The sequence below is a fragment of the Cupressus sempervirens genome, chromosome 10 (genome assembly GCF_028749045.1).
Source record: "Cupressus sempervirens isolate cs-2001-9-10 chromosome 10, ASM2874904v1, whole genome shotgun sequence".
Taxonomy (NCBI): domain Eukaryota; kingdom Viridiplantae; phylum Streptophyta; class Pinopsida; order Cupressales; family Cupressaceae; genus Cupressus; species Cupressus sempervirens.
In genome coordinates this window covers 978,357,667-978,375,132 of record NC_143127.1, presented here as the reverse complement: position 1 = coordinate 978,375,132, position 17,466 = coordinate 978,357,667, and the positions used below count along the sequence as shown (strand labels likewise).

General features: G+C 34.3%; 1 protein-coding gene across 5 annotated transcripts in view; it reads left to right on the top strand.

The window, feature by feature from the left end:
- Positions 1-17,466, top strand: part of LOC149537243 (uncharacterized) — a 115,460-nt gene that overhangs the window by 17,691 nt on the left and 80,303 nt on the right. For 4 of the 5 annotated variants that reach the window (XM_089807466.1, XM_089807467.1, XM_089807469.1 and 1 more), the window contains 5 exons: positions 1,443-1,666; positions 5,850-5,926; positions 6,124-6,166; positions 6,376-6,433; positions 7,716-7,785. In XM_089807466.1, coding sequence (XP_089663592.1) covers positions 1,443-1,666; positions 5,850-5,926; positions 6,124-6,166; positions 6,376-6,433; positions 7,716-7,785 — 472 coding nt within the window. Of the gene's footprint in view, positions 1-1,442; positions 1,671-5,849; positions 5,927-6,123; positions 6,167-6,375; positions 6,434-7,715; positions 7,786-17,466 lie in introns of all 5 variants that reach the window. The other variant, XM_089807470.1, reaches the window with a different exon arrangement.

Below are 17,466 nucleotides of genomic sequence, written 5' to 3'. Positions count from 1 at the left end.
TCTAATTTGCACATGTCTAATTGATTCACTTTTTGGGTTCCATTGTATACTACACAACATTTTTATGTGTCATGTGTAAATGGGTTGAAAAAGTGCACTTTTCACTTAAGTGATTTAATTTATAACATAAAATGCAAACATAATGTCTAAATAGATTAAAAAGTGCACTTTATAACTTAATTGACTTAAGTTATAACTCAAAAGATCAAAACGTGCAACTATATAACTCAAAAACACATTTAAAAGTGATTTTAAATTATAAATGTCAAAAAGTGCTACATAACATCAAAGTATAAGGTTTCTAAAGTCCGATTACACATTCACTTAAACCTTAATAAATTTTGATTAACAACTCTGATTAAGTCCTAAGATAGCTCGAAATGAGGGTGTGACCGAAAGCAAGAGATTGAAGGAAACAAAAAGACTAAAAACAAATCAAACAAACACACTAAAATGCCAAAAAAAAGACTTTGAAGGCCTAAAAAATCCAGTATATGTCACCAGATTCGACAATTGGGGATCAAGCTTTCAAAAAACAAAAGCAACTTGACGAGAACCTTAAAAAAAAGACACAAAATATGAATTGAGAAGGATTAATTGACCAATTTTGTTCACCCATATATGAGTTAACTGAAACAAATTTGAAACTTAATTGGCAAAGTTTTGTAATGTTGCCTCCATTTTGTGATGACAAAATGAAGGACAACAATGATCACGATTAGGTCACTACCATATCTAGGTGGGTGAAGATTCTTGGAAGAAGTTTGGGTGATGCTCGCAAGCAGATATTGCTTGAGATTGGTCTGTAGGGCATTTCGACAATTGGTTTGAAGGCTAAGGAGTTGGCTAAATGTATGCTAAGTAGTGCCTGTAACTGCCAACCATCATTACCAATCTTATTAGTCTTAATTGAGCTGTATACTGTTTTCAGGAAATTTCAGCTTAATCATTGTGCTGAAATTAATTTGTGAATTTTGGTAGACTTCTAAGCTTATATTCCTTTGTCTAGGAGTGTTGCTTGGTGTGGAAGTTTAACATTCTGATCATTAGTTTAGCTATTTTTCTGTTGGATAATAATAATGGATTATATACTTAAGAGAAAAGTTGCAAATGGTTTGAGGAGCTTTGCTGATTATGCTTGGGAGCAGAAATATGATGTGTTGGAAACTTGGATTACTGTTTATCTTTATCATATCACACATTATATTTGTAATTTTATTGCTTATTATAATATTTGAGCAACCTCCTTTGAATTCTCTCTCGCTGGTCTCTGTTTATTACATTTCTGAGAACTTATTGTAAGATAGGTACTAGTTCTGTGTATATTCTCTCTGGAGATCAAGTCATTTGATATCTTTATCTTCCATGTAGTCTTTTGTTGATATGATTGGCTATGTCATGAATTCTAAATCGTAGGTTGAATTGTATCTGTGTTTGTGCAGTTCATGTAATATGTATCACACAGAAAGAACTTCTACTATGAGTCTGGTGCCTCAGAAGTCGCAGGCTCCTGAGCAACAAATGGATAGTGGTGCTGCAACAGGCACTCATGTTGCACTCAGTAGCCCCACTTCTTCGAGTGGTGCTGGAAAACACCGATTGCGATGGACTCCTGATCTCCATGATCGCTTTGTTGATGCTATTGCACAACTTGGCGGACCAGATAGTGGGTATTTATGACTCATTTACTATTGTTTCTGCTTTGATGAATTGTTTTGAAATGGATATGGAAATAATATAGTTTTTTAATAATGATTAAGACCCGTGGTCCACAGTTTTCATTTGTATAGATTAAACTGCTTTTTTATCTTCATTTTTCATAATTTAGGATTTCTATCTATAGTAAGAATGCTGAATCATGTACTCTTTTATTTAATAGATAATGTGAGGTTTATTCCAACATAATAAGGCAAAGCTGCCATGTGAATGTATTTTCATCTCTTGGAAGAATTTTAGATAGAGACAGCAGTGGACTTTGCCTGTAAAGAGTTAACTTACGGCCAAATAAGATATGTTTCAGCTAAGTGTAGGAAATTTGTATTACACAGGCACGTATCATGCATATTGCTAACTAGTGATTATAAGAGTAGAAACATGACATAATTTGAATTGGGCAAGCAGGAGTAGTGCTTGGTGATCTTTCACAATGTAGATGATTGATTGCACTCACTAAAGTTACAATAAATAGTTATATACTTGTAACAACAAATGACCAAGAGTTTTAGCTAAATATAGAATTTTGACAAATGTCTCACAGTTGGCATACAATCCTTCATCGGTCTATCACAATGAACTGTTTTTGAACAATATTATTATGAGCAAAGAAAATGATAGCTTTCACTTGCAACAGGAATTCACAATATTAGTGTTACTGTATTTGCATCATGATGTATTATCTTTAGTTCCTTATGAATGACTGAGAGTCAAAAGCGGTCTTTTCATAGGATAACCTCAATGTCAGATGCTTCTTGCCCCTTATTTGAAATTTTAAAAAGGTTCTACCCATGTCTCATAAGATCATGTGGCAAAAGTCAACTCTCTTTGGGTTCAGTCATTATGGTTTTGAGCTATATGATTGCAGCTGGCCTTTCTTTTGTTCTCTTCCCCTTTTTAGAAAATTAAAAAACAATTATATTTTTCGTTACACATTCAAGGTCCTTTCTAATATAAGTGTCCAGACTTATATATTCTTTATCATTCATTAGCACAAATTTCGTGACACTGAGCAACATCATTGTGGAATACTACCAAAATATACAGGGTTGGTTAGGACACCTATATCTCATTCCTCTTGATTTTCCAATGAAATGTTTTTACAACATTCTGACCTATCTGTTTGGTGTTCATATCTAGCAATTTATGTGGGATCTTTATTCCTGTTACATATGGTTACATATTCTTCAAATCCACTCTCGTGCAAAATTATAAACCTGTAACCTGACTTTCATGTCGAGAAAAATCCAGTTCTCTTCAAAATAATCTCATCCAACTTGGTGTTGGTGGTATGATATGGTGTTAATACTTAGGGAAGAGGAACAATTAACTCACAAAATCAATTGCAAGAGACTTTGTCCGAAAAAAGTCTCTAGTAGCACTTAAGATGATGATAATTGATACTACCCAATGCAAGATTGATAAATTATAATTCCCATTTGATAGCACTTATAATATGAAGATATAAAAACCAATGACACTATATCTTTGATTTAACACATGATGTATGCAAGATGATCTTGATCTATATATCTGTGCTTAGTGCAATCTAATCAATGTTATGTATGGATAGAGTATCTCTGCTGTCTCTGATATGATTGATGATAATTGTGCAAGGATGATCTCTGATATGCAAGGGAAGAGTTGACTATTCCTGATTTGACAATGTAGTTTATGATGCAAGCTATCTCTCAATTGTTTGTGGCCTTTTCTGATATATCGATGTGCTATGTCTCTTCTCAATCACTTATAGTGATGATGTAGATCTGCTGTTTCTGAATAAAGTCTTTGAAGTGTGCAATGATCTCCTCAATATCACTGATAGTGATATGGTAATTGCTATGTCTGATTTGGCTAGATTGATATGTAATAAATTTTGTATTGGTCTAATAAGCTATTTGATCTATATATGGATGTTTGCTGATAGATGATTATGTAGTGATTATTTATGATCTTCAGAAATGGATGCTCGCCTGATTTATCTTGTAAATTATAGCAATTTCAAAGGCGCTGTCTGATATGTACTGCTGGTAAATATGCATCCAAAAGCCAAGTGGCTGTTTTCTCAATAGGAGCAAATCCACATAGGATGAATTAAGAAATAAGATATCTGATGATGTTTGAGAGGATAGATTCGATCCTCATCATGTACCTTGCAAGATTGAAGGGTTTGTGTCTTTTGACATGTCTAAGAGATGGCATCTCTTCATGATACCAATTGGTTTATTCCATATATCGTACCTTTCATACTTAACGATTATTTGTTATGTTGTTCATTTTTCTATTTCTCCCATTTTCAAAGTTTGGAATGTGAGTTCACATTTAAACCTTAGGATAAAAACCCTATAGCCTCACAGGTTTTGACTTTAAAAAATTAAAACTTAAATTTGTCTTCTTAATCAAATCAACGGTGGATTGCACAAGATTCAAAGGAGCTTTGCAAATCTTTTTTTCATAGTTATAGGCATTAGAACTCCAGGTACAAACTTATTGGGATTTGCCAATAAATAATAAATTTGTGTGTGTGAGTGAGAAGACAATCCACATTACAGTGTTGTGTAATGTTAAAATGATTTAAAAAATTTAATATTTTTTTTATAGCTGTTCGGCTGTATCCCAGATGTATTCACCTATCCCTAAAAGAAGGCACATAATGCCAACACAGCCTACCAAGAGAGATTAATCTAGGCCCAGCATGCATATGGGGAGCCCCTTCCCCATTATGACTACTGTATCAATTTAAAGCTGTCGTATCATACTTGAAGATGACCGTACTGTTGTTGTGGGGATATCCGAGTTATTAGAGAGTATATGGAGTTGCTGATTGGAGAGTTGCAAGCTAGGTTGTGAGGTCAGAAAATGATTTTATTTATATGCCATTTTGTTTATATCATTAACTTTTTATGAGATTTCTAGGTCTATCAGTTTACATCAACAATACACAGTTTTTGAAAGATATCTGTTGCATATATTTTTCAATAATATTAGTTAAACAATGAAATTGCTATTAATATCTTGAATGCATAAGTTAATATTATGATGTTAAAAATGTTATTCCTTTAAAACAAGTTGAAAATGAATTTAGTCCAACTTACATCAACAATACACAGTTTTTGAATGATTTCTGTTGCATATATTTTTTAATAGTATTAGTTAAACAATGAAATTACTATCAATATCTTGATTGCATAAGTTAATATAATGATGTTAATTATGTTATTCCTTTAAAACAAGTTGAAAACGAATTTAGTCCAACTGGAAGTAAACTGTTTGAAGAAATTTATTAAACTTGCGAAAAGTACAATTTTTGGGAAAAGTTTTTGGGGCAGTATATTACATGAAATAATCATTGTTGTTGGGCTCTGCAGCTCAAACTCAATTCTATTGTCAGTTTCATATGAAAATGAAAGAAATAAAGGGGACCACTAGTCTTGTAAATACACTGCAAACATGACGTCCGTCAAGCCTGACATGTGATTTGCATAATATTATGAACACTGAATTTTGGAAGCAAACCAAAGTGGTCAGTTCAGTTCCCTTCTAAGTTGCTAGTATCAGGGTCAATTCATTTTGCATTAAGACTCGAGCTAGTGCTGTAATGGATCTGAATCCTTATGTTCTACTATTAATGCACTAGGAGAGAATTTTGATTGTGCACGCTCAGGTAGAATGAAAAGCTGCAATATATCGTTTTGTACCACGTTTACTATATGTCTTGGTTGGCATACCTGTGTACATATGCAATCAATTCTAGTGTAGGCCCCTGCATCATGCAATTATTATTTCTCACAATTGTTTTGGCCCACTTATGGGGTTTTGGAATTTATAACTGTTATTCTGTTATAGCCTATTTCAGCCATGTGGTGTACCTCTGCTAGGGACACTCTGATAAATTATTTATTGTCCTATTTGGAGCTTTATGAAGGATTATATCACAACTGCTTTTGGGTTAACCTTTGAAGTAGTTGCTTGTTTCATTTGCTTACAATATAGTATATGCTGATTTCTGTACTGTAAAATACTAAGATGTATTTCTCTTCAATAAAAAGCTTTGCAATAGTTGTGGAGCATCTGACATGGCCAAGAATGTTTTTCAATTGTTTTACATCTTTTCTGTTACTCTTCTTGGCCTATAGGGGCAACACCAAAAGGAGTTCTTAGGGTGATGGGTATACAAGGTCTGACTATCTATCATGTGAAGAGTCATTTGCAGGTATCATTCTAGCATCTCCACCTTCTTGCAATAAGATTAGTTTGGGGCACTAAGTAGTCTGAGCCAACCGTACAGTTTTTCTACATGTAGAAATGATTTTTTTCCTTGTTGATAAGTCAAGTCTTTAATAGAATATATATTCTTAGTTGCATGCAGGCTTTCTTGGTTTACAGTTTATTGCTTTTAATTTGATGCAGAAATATCGCCTAGCCAAATATATTCCTGATTATTCTGCTGATGGTAATTAAGCCCACCTTATGTATCTTGGGAGTTGCTTATTTGACTTCCTGGTATTTTCAAGTGAACTAACTTCACAAATTAGAATGATAAATGTACATTGACATCATGCAATTTCATTAATCACAAGGTCACATTTTGAACATATAATTTCTAAATCCATGTGGAAGGATGTTACCTAAATTTTTGCTGCCCCATTCTGTCTTTCACAGGTGCTAAAACAGAAGAGAACGATGCTGCAGATATCCTTTCCAATTTGGATGGTGGATCGTGAGTAGATTTCTTACCTACTGTGTTTATTAACATTTTACTGCAAATCAATTCCACAGATAGTGGATTCTCTTAAATAGAAAAACATTGTTAATGATAGGGTTGTAGTCTGATTAAATGGAGCTCAATATATTCCCTTCTGTGCTGTTTTTTTTTGAAGGGGATTGACTGGTTAACATTGAACAAGTAGCTGAAGTTAATTTTACATATTTTATCACTGACTTCCAATGCAAACTTGCAACATTACTGTCACGGATTTATGAAAAAGTCTGAAGACTTGGAGTTGTGGATGTGTGTAGTAACCCCTATTGGTTGTACTTATAACTTAATCAAACACCAATCAAACACCAAATTCCTTCACAATTCAGTTGTTAGACATTTCGTCAAACATTTTGCAAGCAATCTCTGTGGTAAACCCAAGTGGCTTTTTAAATGGCAATGCAAAATTATGTGAATTTTTTAGAAGTCTTCTACTACGCAACCCCTTCAACTTGATAGTGTATATTAAAATATTGATAAAGCTTCAATTATCATTAAACTTATCACTGCCAAATTAATAACAGTATATAAAATTTTGAAGTGAAGAAAAAAATGTCTTAATGACCTGAAAGTTTAGCAGCGAGGTAGGCCCTCTTAGGAGTTTGAAAGAAATGTAAAGTTCAAAGCATAATAAAAAATAGGGTTGTGAAAAATTATTTCATATGCATAGGATTTAGTTGCTTCTACACGTTTAGCGCTTTGAGGGTTTACAATCAAGTTAAGGGATTTTATTTTTTTAGATCTCATTAGTTTTCAGTTTTCTTATTGCTGCCTTTTTTTAGGACTTGGATCTGGATCTAGCAACCCAGACCTTTTTGAGAACCCACCAGACGCAAGAATCTTATTATGTAGTTTGTAGATTGCTCAATTTCTTCCTGGCTACAAAAATTGCTCCTTCACATGCACAAAAGTCTTTTACTTCTATATTTTAAGCCTTGTAAGGATTTACAGCTGAGCAATTTCAACCCTTTCTTTTCCATTGGTTTTAAATCTTCATTAACTAGAGCAATTACAACCCTTTCTTTTTCATTAGTTGTAAGTCTTCAGGTATTCTGATGAATCCATTTTTTGAGACATTGACTCTGAATTTTAGCAAGCTAGAGACCCATTTCAGAACTCACCCAAGCTTAAGAACCTGATAATTGATTCCTTTGAATGGCTTAACAATGATTTTTTCGTTGAAATAATAGGATCAATTGTTTGGATTGAAATAAGGTGTTTTTATTCTGTTGTCCATTTTCAGGGGCATACAAATAACAGAGGCACTGCGGATGCAAATGGAGGTGCAGAAACGCCTTCATGAACAGCTTGAGGTATATAACCATATAATCATATGCACATGTTTGTTGGAGTCTGCCAAAACTCTTACAATTTTCTTTCTTTTTAATTAAAATCATAAAATGTGGTTTTCCAACCTTTTTTGTATTTTTTTCTGTTTCTGAACCCACAAATGCTGGAAATGAAATATACTTATTTTTCTTTTTAATAAATATATGGCGGCTACTTAAAATACCCTGAATATTTAATAATATTAAAGTTAGATATGAAAGGTCACTTAAAATTAATGAGGAATACCCTTCATTGAGTTTGGCCCATGACCACAAGTGTTACAAGACTCGGACTCGCCTTGGACTTGGCAAGCTGATTTTGGACTTGGTTTCAGACCTAGCGCCAAGACTTAACACAAACCTTGCAAATTGAAAAGCCCGATAAATTCAGAGACTTTTAAGGATTTAAAGCTTGTTTAATGAACCCTTTAATAAATAAACCTGAAAGACCTTATAATCTCATTAATAGAGGTCAATTTGATTATATACACAAGTATACATTGATTGCATAAGTATAAACATAAATTTTAGCTGAAGGAAATAACACTTTTGATGTGTATGTAAAAGATGTAATGCGAGTTACATGTGTATGTAAAAGATGTAATGTGAGTAGCACGTGTAGTTGCATGTAACCTTATAATTTCTCTTTTAGTTAGACTAGGTCAAAGTTGGTTGAGTTGCTCCCACTTTTTCCTCCACCTTTTTCTCAACTCTTGTGTCTATATAAAGGAGTGCCCCCTCATTGTAAAAATCATCTTTTGTTGTATGCAAGAAAGCTCTGCCACATTTGTGCAAGCATAAATCTGATTGTGTAGTATGAATTTGGGAGAAAAGTGAATAAAAGAAGCAATTGGATTCGAAGCTTTGACTGGAAGCAATTGTGATAGAGCAAATTAGAAGCTTTGACTGTAATTTGTGCCTATTGTCTTGATTCATGTTATTATTGTGTGTTCAATAAAAGAGCATAGTGATTTAAAAAACAATCGGAGCTGAAGCTTTGACTGAGAGCGGTTGTGGAAATATATAGCTAGAAGCTTTCTCTGTAGCTTATTCTTCTTTCTTAATTCACAAAATAGTTAAGTTATTCTTACTTTTAGGAGTCTTTGTGCCCTAATTGTAAAAAATTTCCATATAGAAGTACGACCGGACTTAGAGCCAAACTGATACATTTTCAGCTAGCCTTTGAGTTAGTGAAGGTTTATCGATATCACTGTTTCTAGCTCTTGATAGAAGTGTAGTTAGAGATTCACCCTGCCCATTACTCGCTCCATGAGTAAGTGGATCCTTTCTTGAAAGTTAAGAAGAAAGGATATTGGTAACACCTTTTTTACAAAATCTCTCGACTTTTTGCTTACCTTGAGTTGATCCAAGGAACGGTGAGAAGGGGAGCCTTCCCTTTAAGGTAGGAGAGATTCTGTCTCACACGCTGTGGCTGGTCATCCTATTTTGCGACTGGATTTTTACCCAAAACTGTTGGTTGCAAAATATCCACCCTACAGGTTTCAGACTCAGAATATTGAAAACCCCAATAAATTCAGAGTTTTTAGACTCAGAAAATTGAAATCCCCAATAAATTTAGAGTTTTTTAAGGATTTAAAACTTGTTTCATGAATCCTTCAGGTAAAAAAACCATAAAGACACAATAACCTCGTTAATTAGAGGTCAATTTAATCGCATATACAAGTATACATTAATCACATAAGTATAAACACAAATTTTAGTCAAAGGAAATACGTTACATACGGATCTTCAGAGATGTATAATCTTTGGCTCAATTCCATACTAGGAATTACATCATTCTAATTAGAATGTCCTTGATCTAATCCTTATTTGCTGGGTGATTTAATTCCTTATTTGCAATTAAGAATTTCTCCATTTAGTTGGTAAGAACTAAGTTCTGATCTGCTATCTAATTCGATATCTACTGGCTGCCTATTCCTTTTGCTGTTGAGCTGATTCTAAATATTTCAGCTGATGCATTCCTTATCTGCTGGTAAACACCCAGTATTATAGACTGCTATCTCCAATCTGAAGAGGTTGAGATCGTATTTGATATTCTACTCTTAAGTCTGTTCGTGGGTATGCTTATTGATCTTTAATGGATTGCTTGATTGCATTTGATGGAAGAGAAACTTGGTTGTATTGGCTATTGATCTCAATATGTGAAGAGGAATTGAATTCTAATGCTGATGTATTTCTTCTAATCCCTATTGCTTATAATCCGCTAGAAGTGAATCCTGATTTGTTCTGTGATGAACTGCTAATCTGATTGTCTCTTTCATTTATATCCTTCCCCCTTCTCACCATTCCTTGGATCAACTTAAGGTAAGCAAGAAGTTAACAGATATTGTAAAGAGGTGTTACCAATATTCTTTCCTCTTATTTTAAGAAAGAATCCACTTACTCGTGGAGAAAGTAATAGGCAAGATTCTATAATTACACTTTTATCTAATAGTTGGAAACAGTGACATCGATGCCTAACACCAACTCACAAGCTGATTGAAAGTGTACCGGCTTAGATCTATGTCTAGTATTTCTAATCTATAAGAAAAATCTCTACCATTGGGGTGCACAAACTTTCAGAAGTAGACGATTTCTAAGCTAAAATTCTAATAAATGATATGAATACAAGGTAGAAATATAAACTACAGTCACAACTTCTAGTCTATTACCGCAATTGCTCCCAGTCACAACCTCGAATTCAATTGCTCCCGTACTCACTATGTTCTAAAACACACAAGATTACTATAAATAAAAGACAATAGACTCAAATCACAGTCACAACTTCCAATTTGATTCTATCACATATGTTTCTAGACACAACTTTCAAACAAAATGTTCTCTTTGTATTCACTTTTCTTTTCAAAATTGCACTACACAATCATAGTTATGCTTGCACAAGTTTGGGAGAGCTCTCTTGCATATAGTAAAGATGATTTTTACAATGAGGGGGACACTCCTTTATATAGGCAAAGAAGTGAGAGAAAGGAGAAAAAGGGGGCAGAAACTCAACCACCTTGATTAAGTCAAACTAGGAAAGAAGATTTATTGGATTACATGATTGAAGGTCTGTGTAATCGGATTACATGCACATGGATTACATGCAATCAATCTTCTGAAACTACAAACCTGAAAATGCTAAAAAAAGTAAAAGAAAATGTTGGAGAACATGGAATCAATCTCAAAGATTGTCAACAAAAGCCTTATATTTGGCAATACAGTCATCGAGCATCGGAAGGTTCAAATTTTCATTTTCTGTGAATTGCATCGACCTTGACTGCATTAGCGTGACATGTTTTGACAATCCAATAGTTCTCTACAATGGAATCCCATAGGTCTTTCGCTACAAACTTGTATGTCGCGAATTTGTTCATTGTATGTGCTCCAAAGTCATCTGGTTTGAATTCAGCATTGACCTTATCAATGAATTCCAAAGTCATGCGCTCTTCTGCTAACAGGTTATCCTCAGCGACCATGATGCATCCCATCAACTTTAGATCACCCATGATCTCAATTTTCATTGCTTGGCAGCTTTCAAGGGCTTCTCGTACCTCTATCAATTGTCTTTCCATTACCCACGCCTTGTGACCCATGAGTCCCTGATACTCATAGAACATGTACATAGATGGAATGATATTATATGTGATTAGAACATCCAAATCAGCTTCTAGCATTTTGTCCCACGTTCTCAGATCTTCTTTCAAGGTGTTTGTTTCTTGATTGAAGGAAGCAAGCATGTCATGAAACCTTTCTTGATTGAGTGCCTCCTTTATTGATTGGACTCCCTTTGTGATGATTTCCTTGAACTGAGCCGTAGTCGCTTTGGCCCTCTGATTCACCTGAACTGAAAGTGATGTGGTGACTTTGGGTTGTGAAGATTATTGGCGAATGATCTCGTGAAGGTGAGCATTCTCCAACTTCAGTTGAGTCTTTTTCTCCCAGAGTCTGTCATTCTTCTTTGACAAGGTAGAGATTGAATCCTAGGCATCGTGTTGACACCCCAACCGTGATTATTTTCCAAGTTCAATTTTGGTGAACTTGTAATCAAAGCAATTAAGCTTTTCGACTAGTTTATCCACTAATGAATACATCAATTTATATATGAAAATACGAGCACTTGCACAAAAAGGAGGTGCAATGGTTATGCGGATAGTAAAATATAGTTAAATAATATATGGAAGTTATGGTGTCTAATATTGTTAGTATCATTCTATATTTTAAATATATTATAATACATTATATATTTTACTTATAATATATATTGTAATGCTTATAAGCAAAAAATTGTATTTTTTAAATTAGATATAATACATGATGGTCATGCTTTCTCATGGAGCACTTGACACTCATTGCATCCAGGTGATGTAACCATTAGTGAAAATTAAGATTCTATAAACACTTGTATTGAGTTTAAATCTCTTCAATAATAAAACTTTCAATGTTAAATATATAAATATATAAATATATATATATATATATATATATATATATATATATATATATATATATATATATATATATATATATATATATATATATATATATATATATATATATATATATATATATATATATATATATATATATATATATATATATATACATACAACACACAAACATATATATTGAATTTTTCAATTTAAAACTATATTTTTTTTTAAAATTTCATTTGATATAAATATTAATTGAAAGCATTGGTCAAAAAAATTCTATATAAACTTATTGTAAAAATAATAAAAATAATGAAATTATACATACTTTGTAAGTCACTTAAAAAAATATGAACCCCAAAGTCAATTAGACTTGAGAAAAATTGTAAATTAGTTTCTTAACAACTAAGCATAGAAGCATTTATATCCATATATGTCTATTTCATTCGTATTGTTGTTATTTCGTCACGGTTAAAAATAAGAGAGCTTTTGATGAGCACATTTAAGTGCTAAACTTTGTAATTTTATTTTTTAAAAAGTGACTGGGAAATTGAAAATTGACATTTGAAGAAAAAACTAGTTCTTCACTAATAATTACTTGAAAATAAGATGGTTGTTGCTAATTAAGTGCAATACAATTGATGCCCTATAATTTATGATGGGTACAGGCTACAGGTAACAAACAATTTGATCCTTTATCATGATATAAAGCCATCTAAAATTAGACATAAAACAACTTTTTCCTTGGCTATTCAATTCAAAATGATTCTACTTTTAAATTAAAAATTATTTTTTCTTTTTTTAACCTAGAGTAATGGAAAAAATCAAACTAAATAGATATTAGTAAATTTAGGAATTGTTATTTGTATCTTTCAAATTTTTATTTGTTTAATATATAGAAATTTATTACATAAAAGAAGTTAATTAGTTATATAATATATTTATATATTTAAAATTATATTTTTGTTCTAAATCATCCAAAATTCCGAGTACATAATGGATACAATTTGGAACAGAGGAATTACCACTCGATTTGGTGTTTGAACTCTTTTACAATAGGTAAAGATGGACGGGACCTTGTGAAGACTTTGGGAAAATTCATTTTCAAATTTTACTGGTAATTAACACTATACTTTAAATAACATCAATTGTGATCTGATTAGGATCTAGGACTATTACAGAGGAATGCTAACTAATTACATAAAGTTAATTTAAACCTTTAATGAATCAAATTAACATAATTGAAATAAGAGAACAACAAGATTAAGCTGATAAAAGAGAAATTGAGGGAAAGAAGACGCAAACAATTTGATCTCGGAGTTCATCCGTATGGACTACATCTCCGGGTCCTGCTCCAATAGGGGGACTGATCCGATTAACTCCAATATCAGGTACAATTGTTTACAAAATCACTCCTTTCAAGTACAACAGCATAACGCTATTCCAAAGTACAGGACTGATCACATCTCCCTTACTCTCAGCACTTGGACGTTCTCTCCACTTTCTGAATGCTCTCTAAGAGTCTCCTAACCCCCTTTTTTATACAAAAAATTAGCCAAAATAAGGCTATAACAAAATTTACAATAATAGGTCCTTCAATTAATTTCCCCCTCGGAATAACCCTTTAGCCATTTTAAAAAGATTTGGCTTTTACCAATTTTGGGGTTAAAAATAACAAAAAAACCTTATTTTACTAAGGTTGGCGGGATTGAGATAAGAAATAAATAAAACAATGCGCATTCTTATCTCCAAGCGCTAAAATAGCGCAGTGGCGGGTAACCATTTTGAATGGCTGGTGGTGGGCGGTTCAAACCCCACCACTGGCGGCCTTTGTTATCCGAAATTAGCGGCTAAATAGAGTCAAATACAATATCGTGCATTAATATCATTGAATGTGGCTTGCGTTCAGTTGGTTATTGGCTAAGCTTTGGAGACTAGAGGTCAAGGTTTCGAATCCCATAAAGCTTTTTGCCACTCGCCGACTTGGCTAAAGAACGAGGTCATGCTGACATCATCCCCATTTATACTTCTTTGTTGATTTCAAACTGCCATATCTTTTACATACGGGCTCCAAATTTGATGAAACGAACGCCACTAGAAATCTCTTGACGAGATCTTCAATTTGAAATCCATTGTTGTGCACTTTGTAGATGATTATTTTTTTTACCTTTTTTATGACCTCTGTACTCAATTTGACCAACCTTTGACTAACTGTAACTTTTGCATATGGACTCCATTTCTGTCCATTCAAATTGCATTGGATTTAGAATTTCGAGAACTTTAACTTGATGTTGATTATTGGAGTTTTGGAGATACTTCAATTTTGACGAAAGTATCCTTCGGATCAAATTGCTTGCTTGACAGTAAGGACAAATCGTTCTAGGAAAAGAAATTCATCAGGGGAATCCAATTATGCAAATTATAGTAGACATTTGACTTAACGACAAAATTCAAAATTAGAAACTCACACAAACCACTATGAATTGGAAGCAAATGATCTGTGAAGGAAGAATCTCCAAACCTAATTTAAAACTTTCCAAATTTTTAGACAATTTCAGTAGACAGATGTCTGGGGCAACTTCCTCGGTCACTTGAACATGCAATATCGGTCCCCATTGTGCTCGACGTGCTTCTCACGCTCATGCAATTACCATCATGGCGGCATTGTGCTTAATAGCTGTAGTCTTCACTACTCAACCAATCCTCGCTTTTGCCTTTCCTCCGATATTTGGCAAATTTGTTCTCCTCTTCCATGTCCTGCTCCCAGCATTCTTTGATAGTCTTGCTCTTATTTTTGATCAATTCCTTGTAATATTCCTCCACGTCACTCCCTACCTTGTCATGATTATGCCAATTAAAAATCCCCCCTAAAAAGATATGACTACTGGTCATGTTTTTTCCCATTTTAACTTATCACAATTGTTTAATGATGTCGCCACTGAAAAGTTGGAATTCCACTCAAAAGTTGAAAACTACAACCTTCTACAAGTGTGTGCATTCAAATGGTTACAAATTCCTTGCGACTATGCTAATTTGAATCGCTAGGCGATGATTTCTATGGAGGTGCGAAGCCACTTCATTTGCCTCGTGCTTCGCTCCACCGTTGAGAATGGATGTTGTAGGCGTCTTCGTTCTTTCTTGTCCAGAACATTTTCTTGTCAATAATAAAACAGTTTCAAGCGTAAGATCATGAATTCCGCTGGGTAACCCCCACATAAATAGCCTATCAACTAATTAAAATTAGAAATCTAATATATAATTTAATTTTTCAATATCCATCACAATAAACATAAAAAGTCTTATGTAATAAATAAAAGTGTGTTCTAAAATTATATATTAAATAAAATAGATTATAATTATAGTAAATTTAATATCTTTTATTATTAGACATTTAACAAAAAACAATTCAAGTTGAATTTTCTTTTATCTTGGTGTACTAGGTTAAATTTTATTGATCAAATCAGGTTAAGCCCTGGCTTGAACCAAGGATGGCTACATCTAGGAGAGCTACGTTCCCAAAAGAAAACTAAACTCCAAGAGATCTATTAATAGGTACACACCAGAAAGAAACAAGTAAAACAATTATGGTACAAAATTATATATAAAATAAAAATATATTATAATTATAGTTAATTTAATATCTTTTATTGTTAGACATATAATAAAAAACAATTGAAGATTCTTTTCCTGGGTAATATGTTATACTTTATTGATTGAATCGAGTTAGACCTGGCCCGAACCAAGGATGGCTACATCTACGAGAGCCACCTCCCCAAAAGAAAAGTAAACCCCAAGAGACCCATTAACAGGTACACACTAGTAACAAACAAAAAAAACAATTGTAGCCAAATGATGGTCCCTATGGTAGTTGGATTGGCGGAGCCTCACAATGGCTCTTTGCTTGTGCAATGCTTGAACAATAATGGCTCTTTATGGTCCTTGCTGGGTCTCTTTTAGGATGCTATTGGTTTTATTGATATTGTCCTTGTTATGGACTGACAAGAGCCCCATCCGTCCTCTTCCAGGTATCTCCGACTGTTAGTGGTTGTTTGCATGTAGGGATGAGGTTAGGTGGTTTGGTGGGGTCAGGGGTTTGGTGGAGTTGCTTATTTGGTTAGAGACTGCCTTTTCAGCATGACTTTCGTTGCTCATTCCAACACCTTTGCTAGATTCATGTGGATTTGCATTGGCCGAATGACGTCTCATTGCAGGGACATCTTCATGGCGGCGTGTTGTTTTCCGTCGGCTTGCTTGTTCTACATGGTTCATAGCTTAGAGAGTGGTGACCCTTTTGAGGACCTTCATGAGCATACCATCAGGTTCTCTCCCATGGGTGACATCATCGTTCTGGGGGACTTTAATGCACTAAACAAAGACCATCAACCTCCTCTAGGATCGTGGGTCGAATTCAGTTTGTACAACTGAGTTGGATCTAGGAACACTTGGTTTACAACAAGTCTCCAAGGGCAGTTTGACTAGAAATGTTTTCCATCTGCTTCAATTATGTTAGTCTTCTGACTTGGTGATCTTGAACGGGCTCTCTTGCTTTGCTAGTTTTTGTCTTTTCACTTGCTGACCTCACTGTGGTGGTGCGAGCATCATTGATTATGCTCTCTCTTGTGCTTTCTCCATCCCCTCCATTAGCCGCTTCACCATTTCTTGCCTTCCCCTGGCTGATCACACCATCCTTAGCCTTACCCTCAAGGTCTCCCCTCCCTCCCCTTACCCTTCCACCCTCGTCGCTCCCCACCCTCCTGAGGTGACTCCCTCCACTTGCACCTCCTTTTGCTTTGTTGAAAGTGACTGTGACCTCTTCATCCACCACCTTAGACGACTCTCCCCCAGGATCCCTTCATTGACTTTGGGGATGCTCCCTCCATGTTTGATTCGCTTGCTTCTGCGTTGTGGGAGTCCGCCCTTCTGTCCATTCCCTACCACATATTTTCCCTCTTCTGTGACCCCAATTGTAGTACCTGTCCCATGGATTAGTAGTTTGACAAGGAATGCAAGTCCTTTCACTGTGCGGTTCACTCAACTTTCTCCACCCTTTCTTCCCTGTCCTCGTAGTTGAGGCTCAACTACTGTCACCTTCTTCACCATAAGAAGTGACTTTTCTTCATGATGTAGTGTAGATCCCTCTGTGCCTCTCTTTTGTAGTCTCCAAAGCTCTTCTGGCATAATGTTTTCCCTCACCATCCTCCCCCTCCACCCTTGGTCACAACTCCTTGGTTTCCCA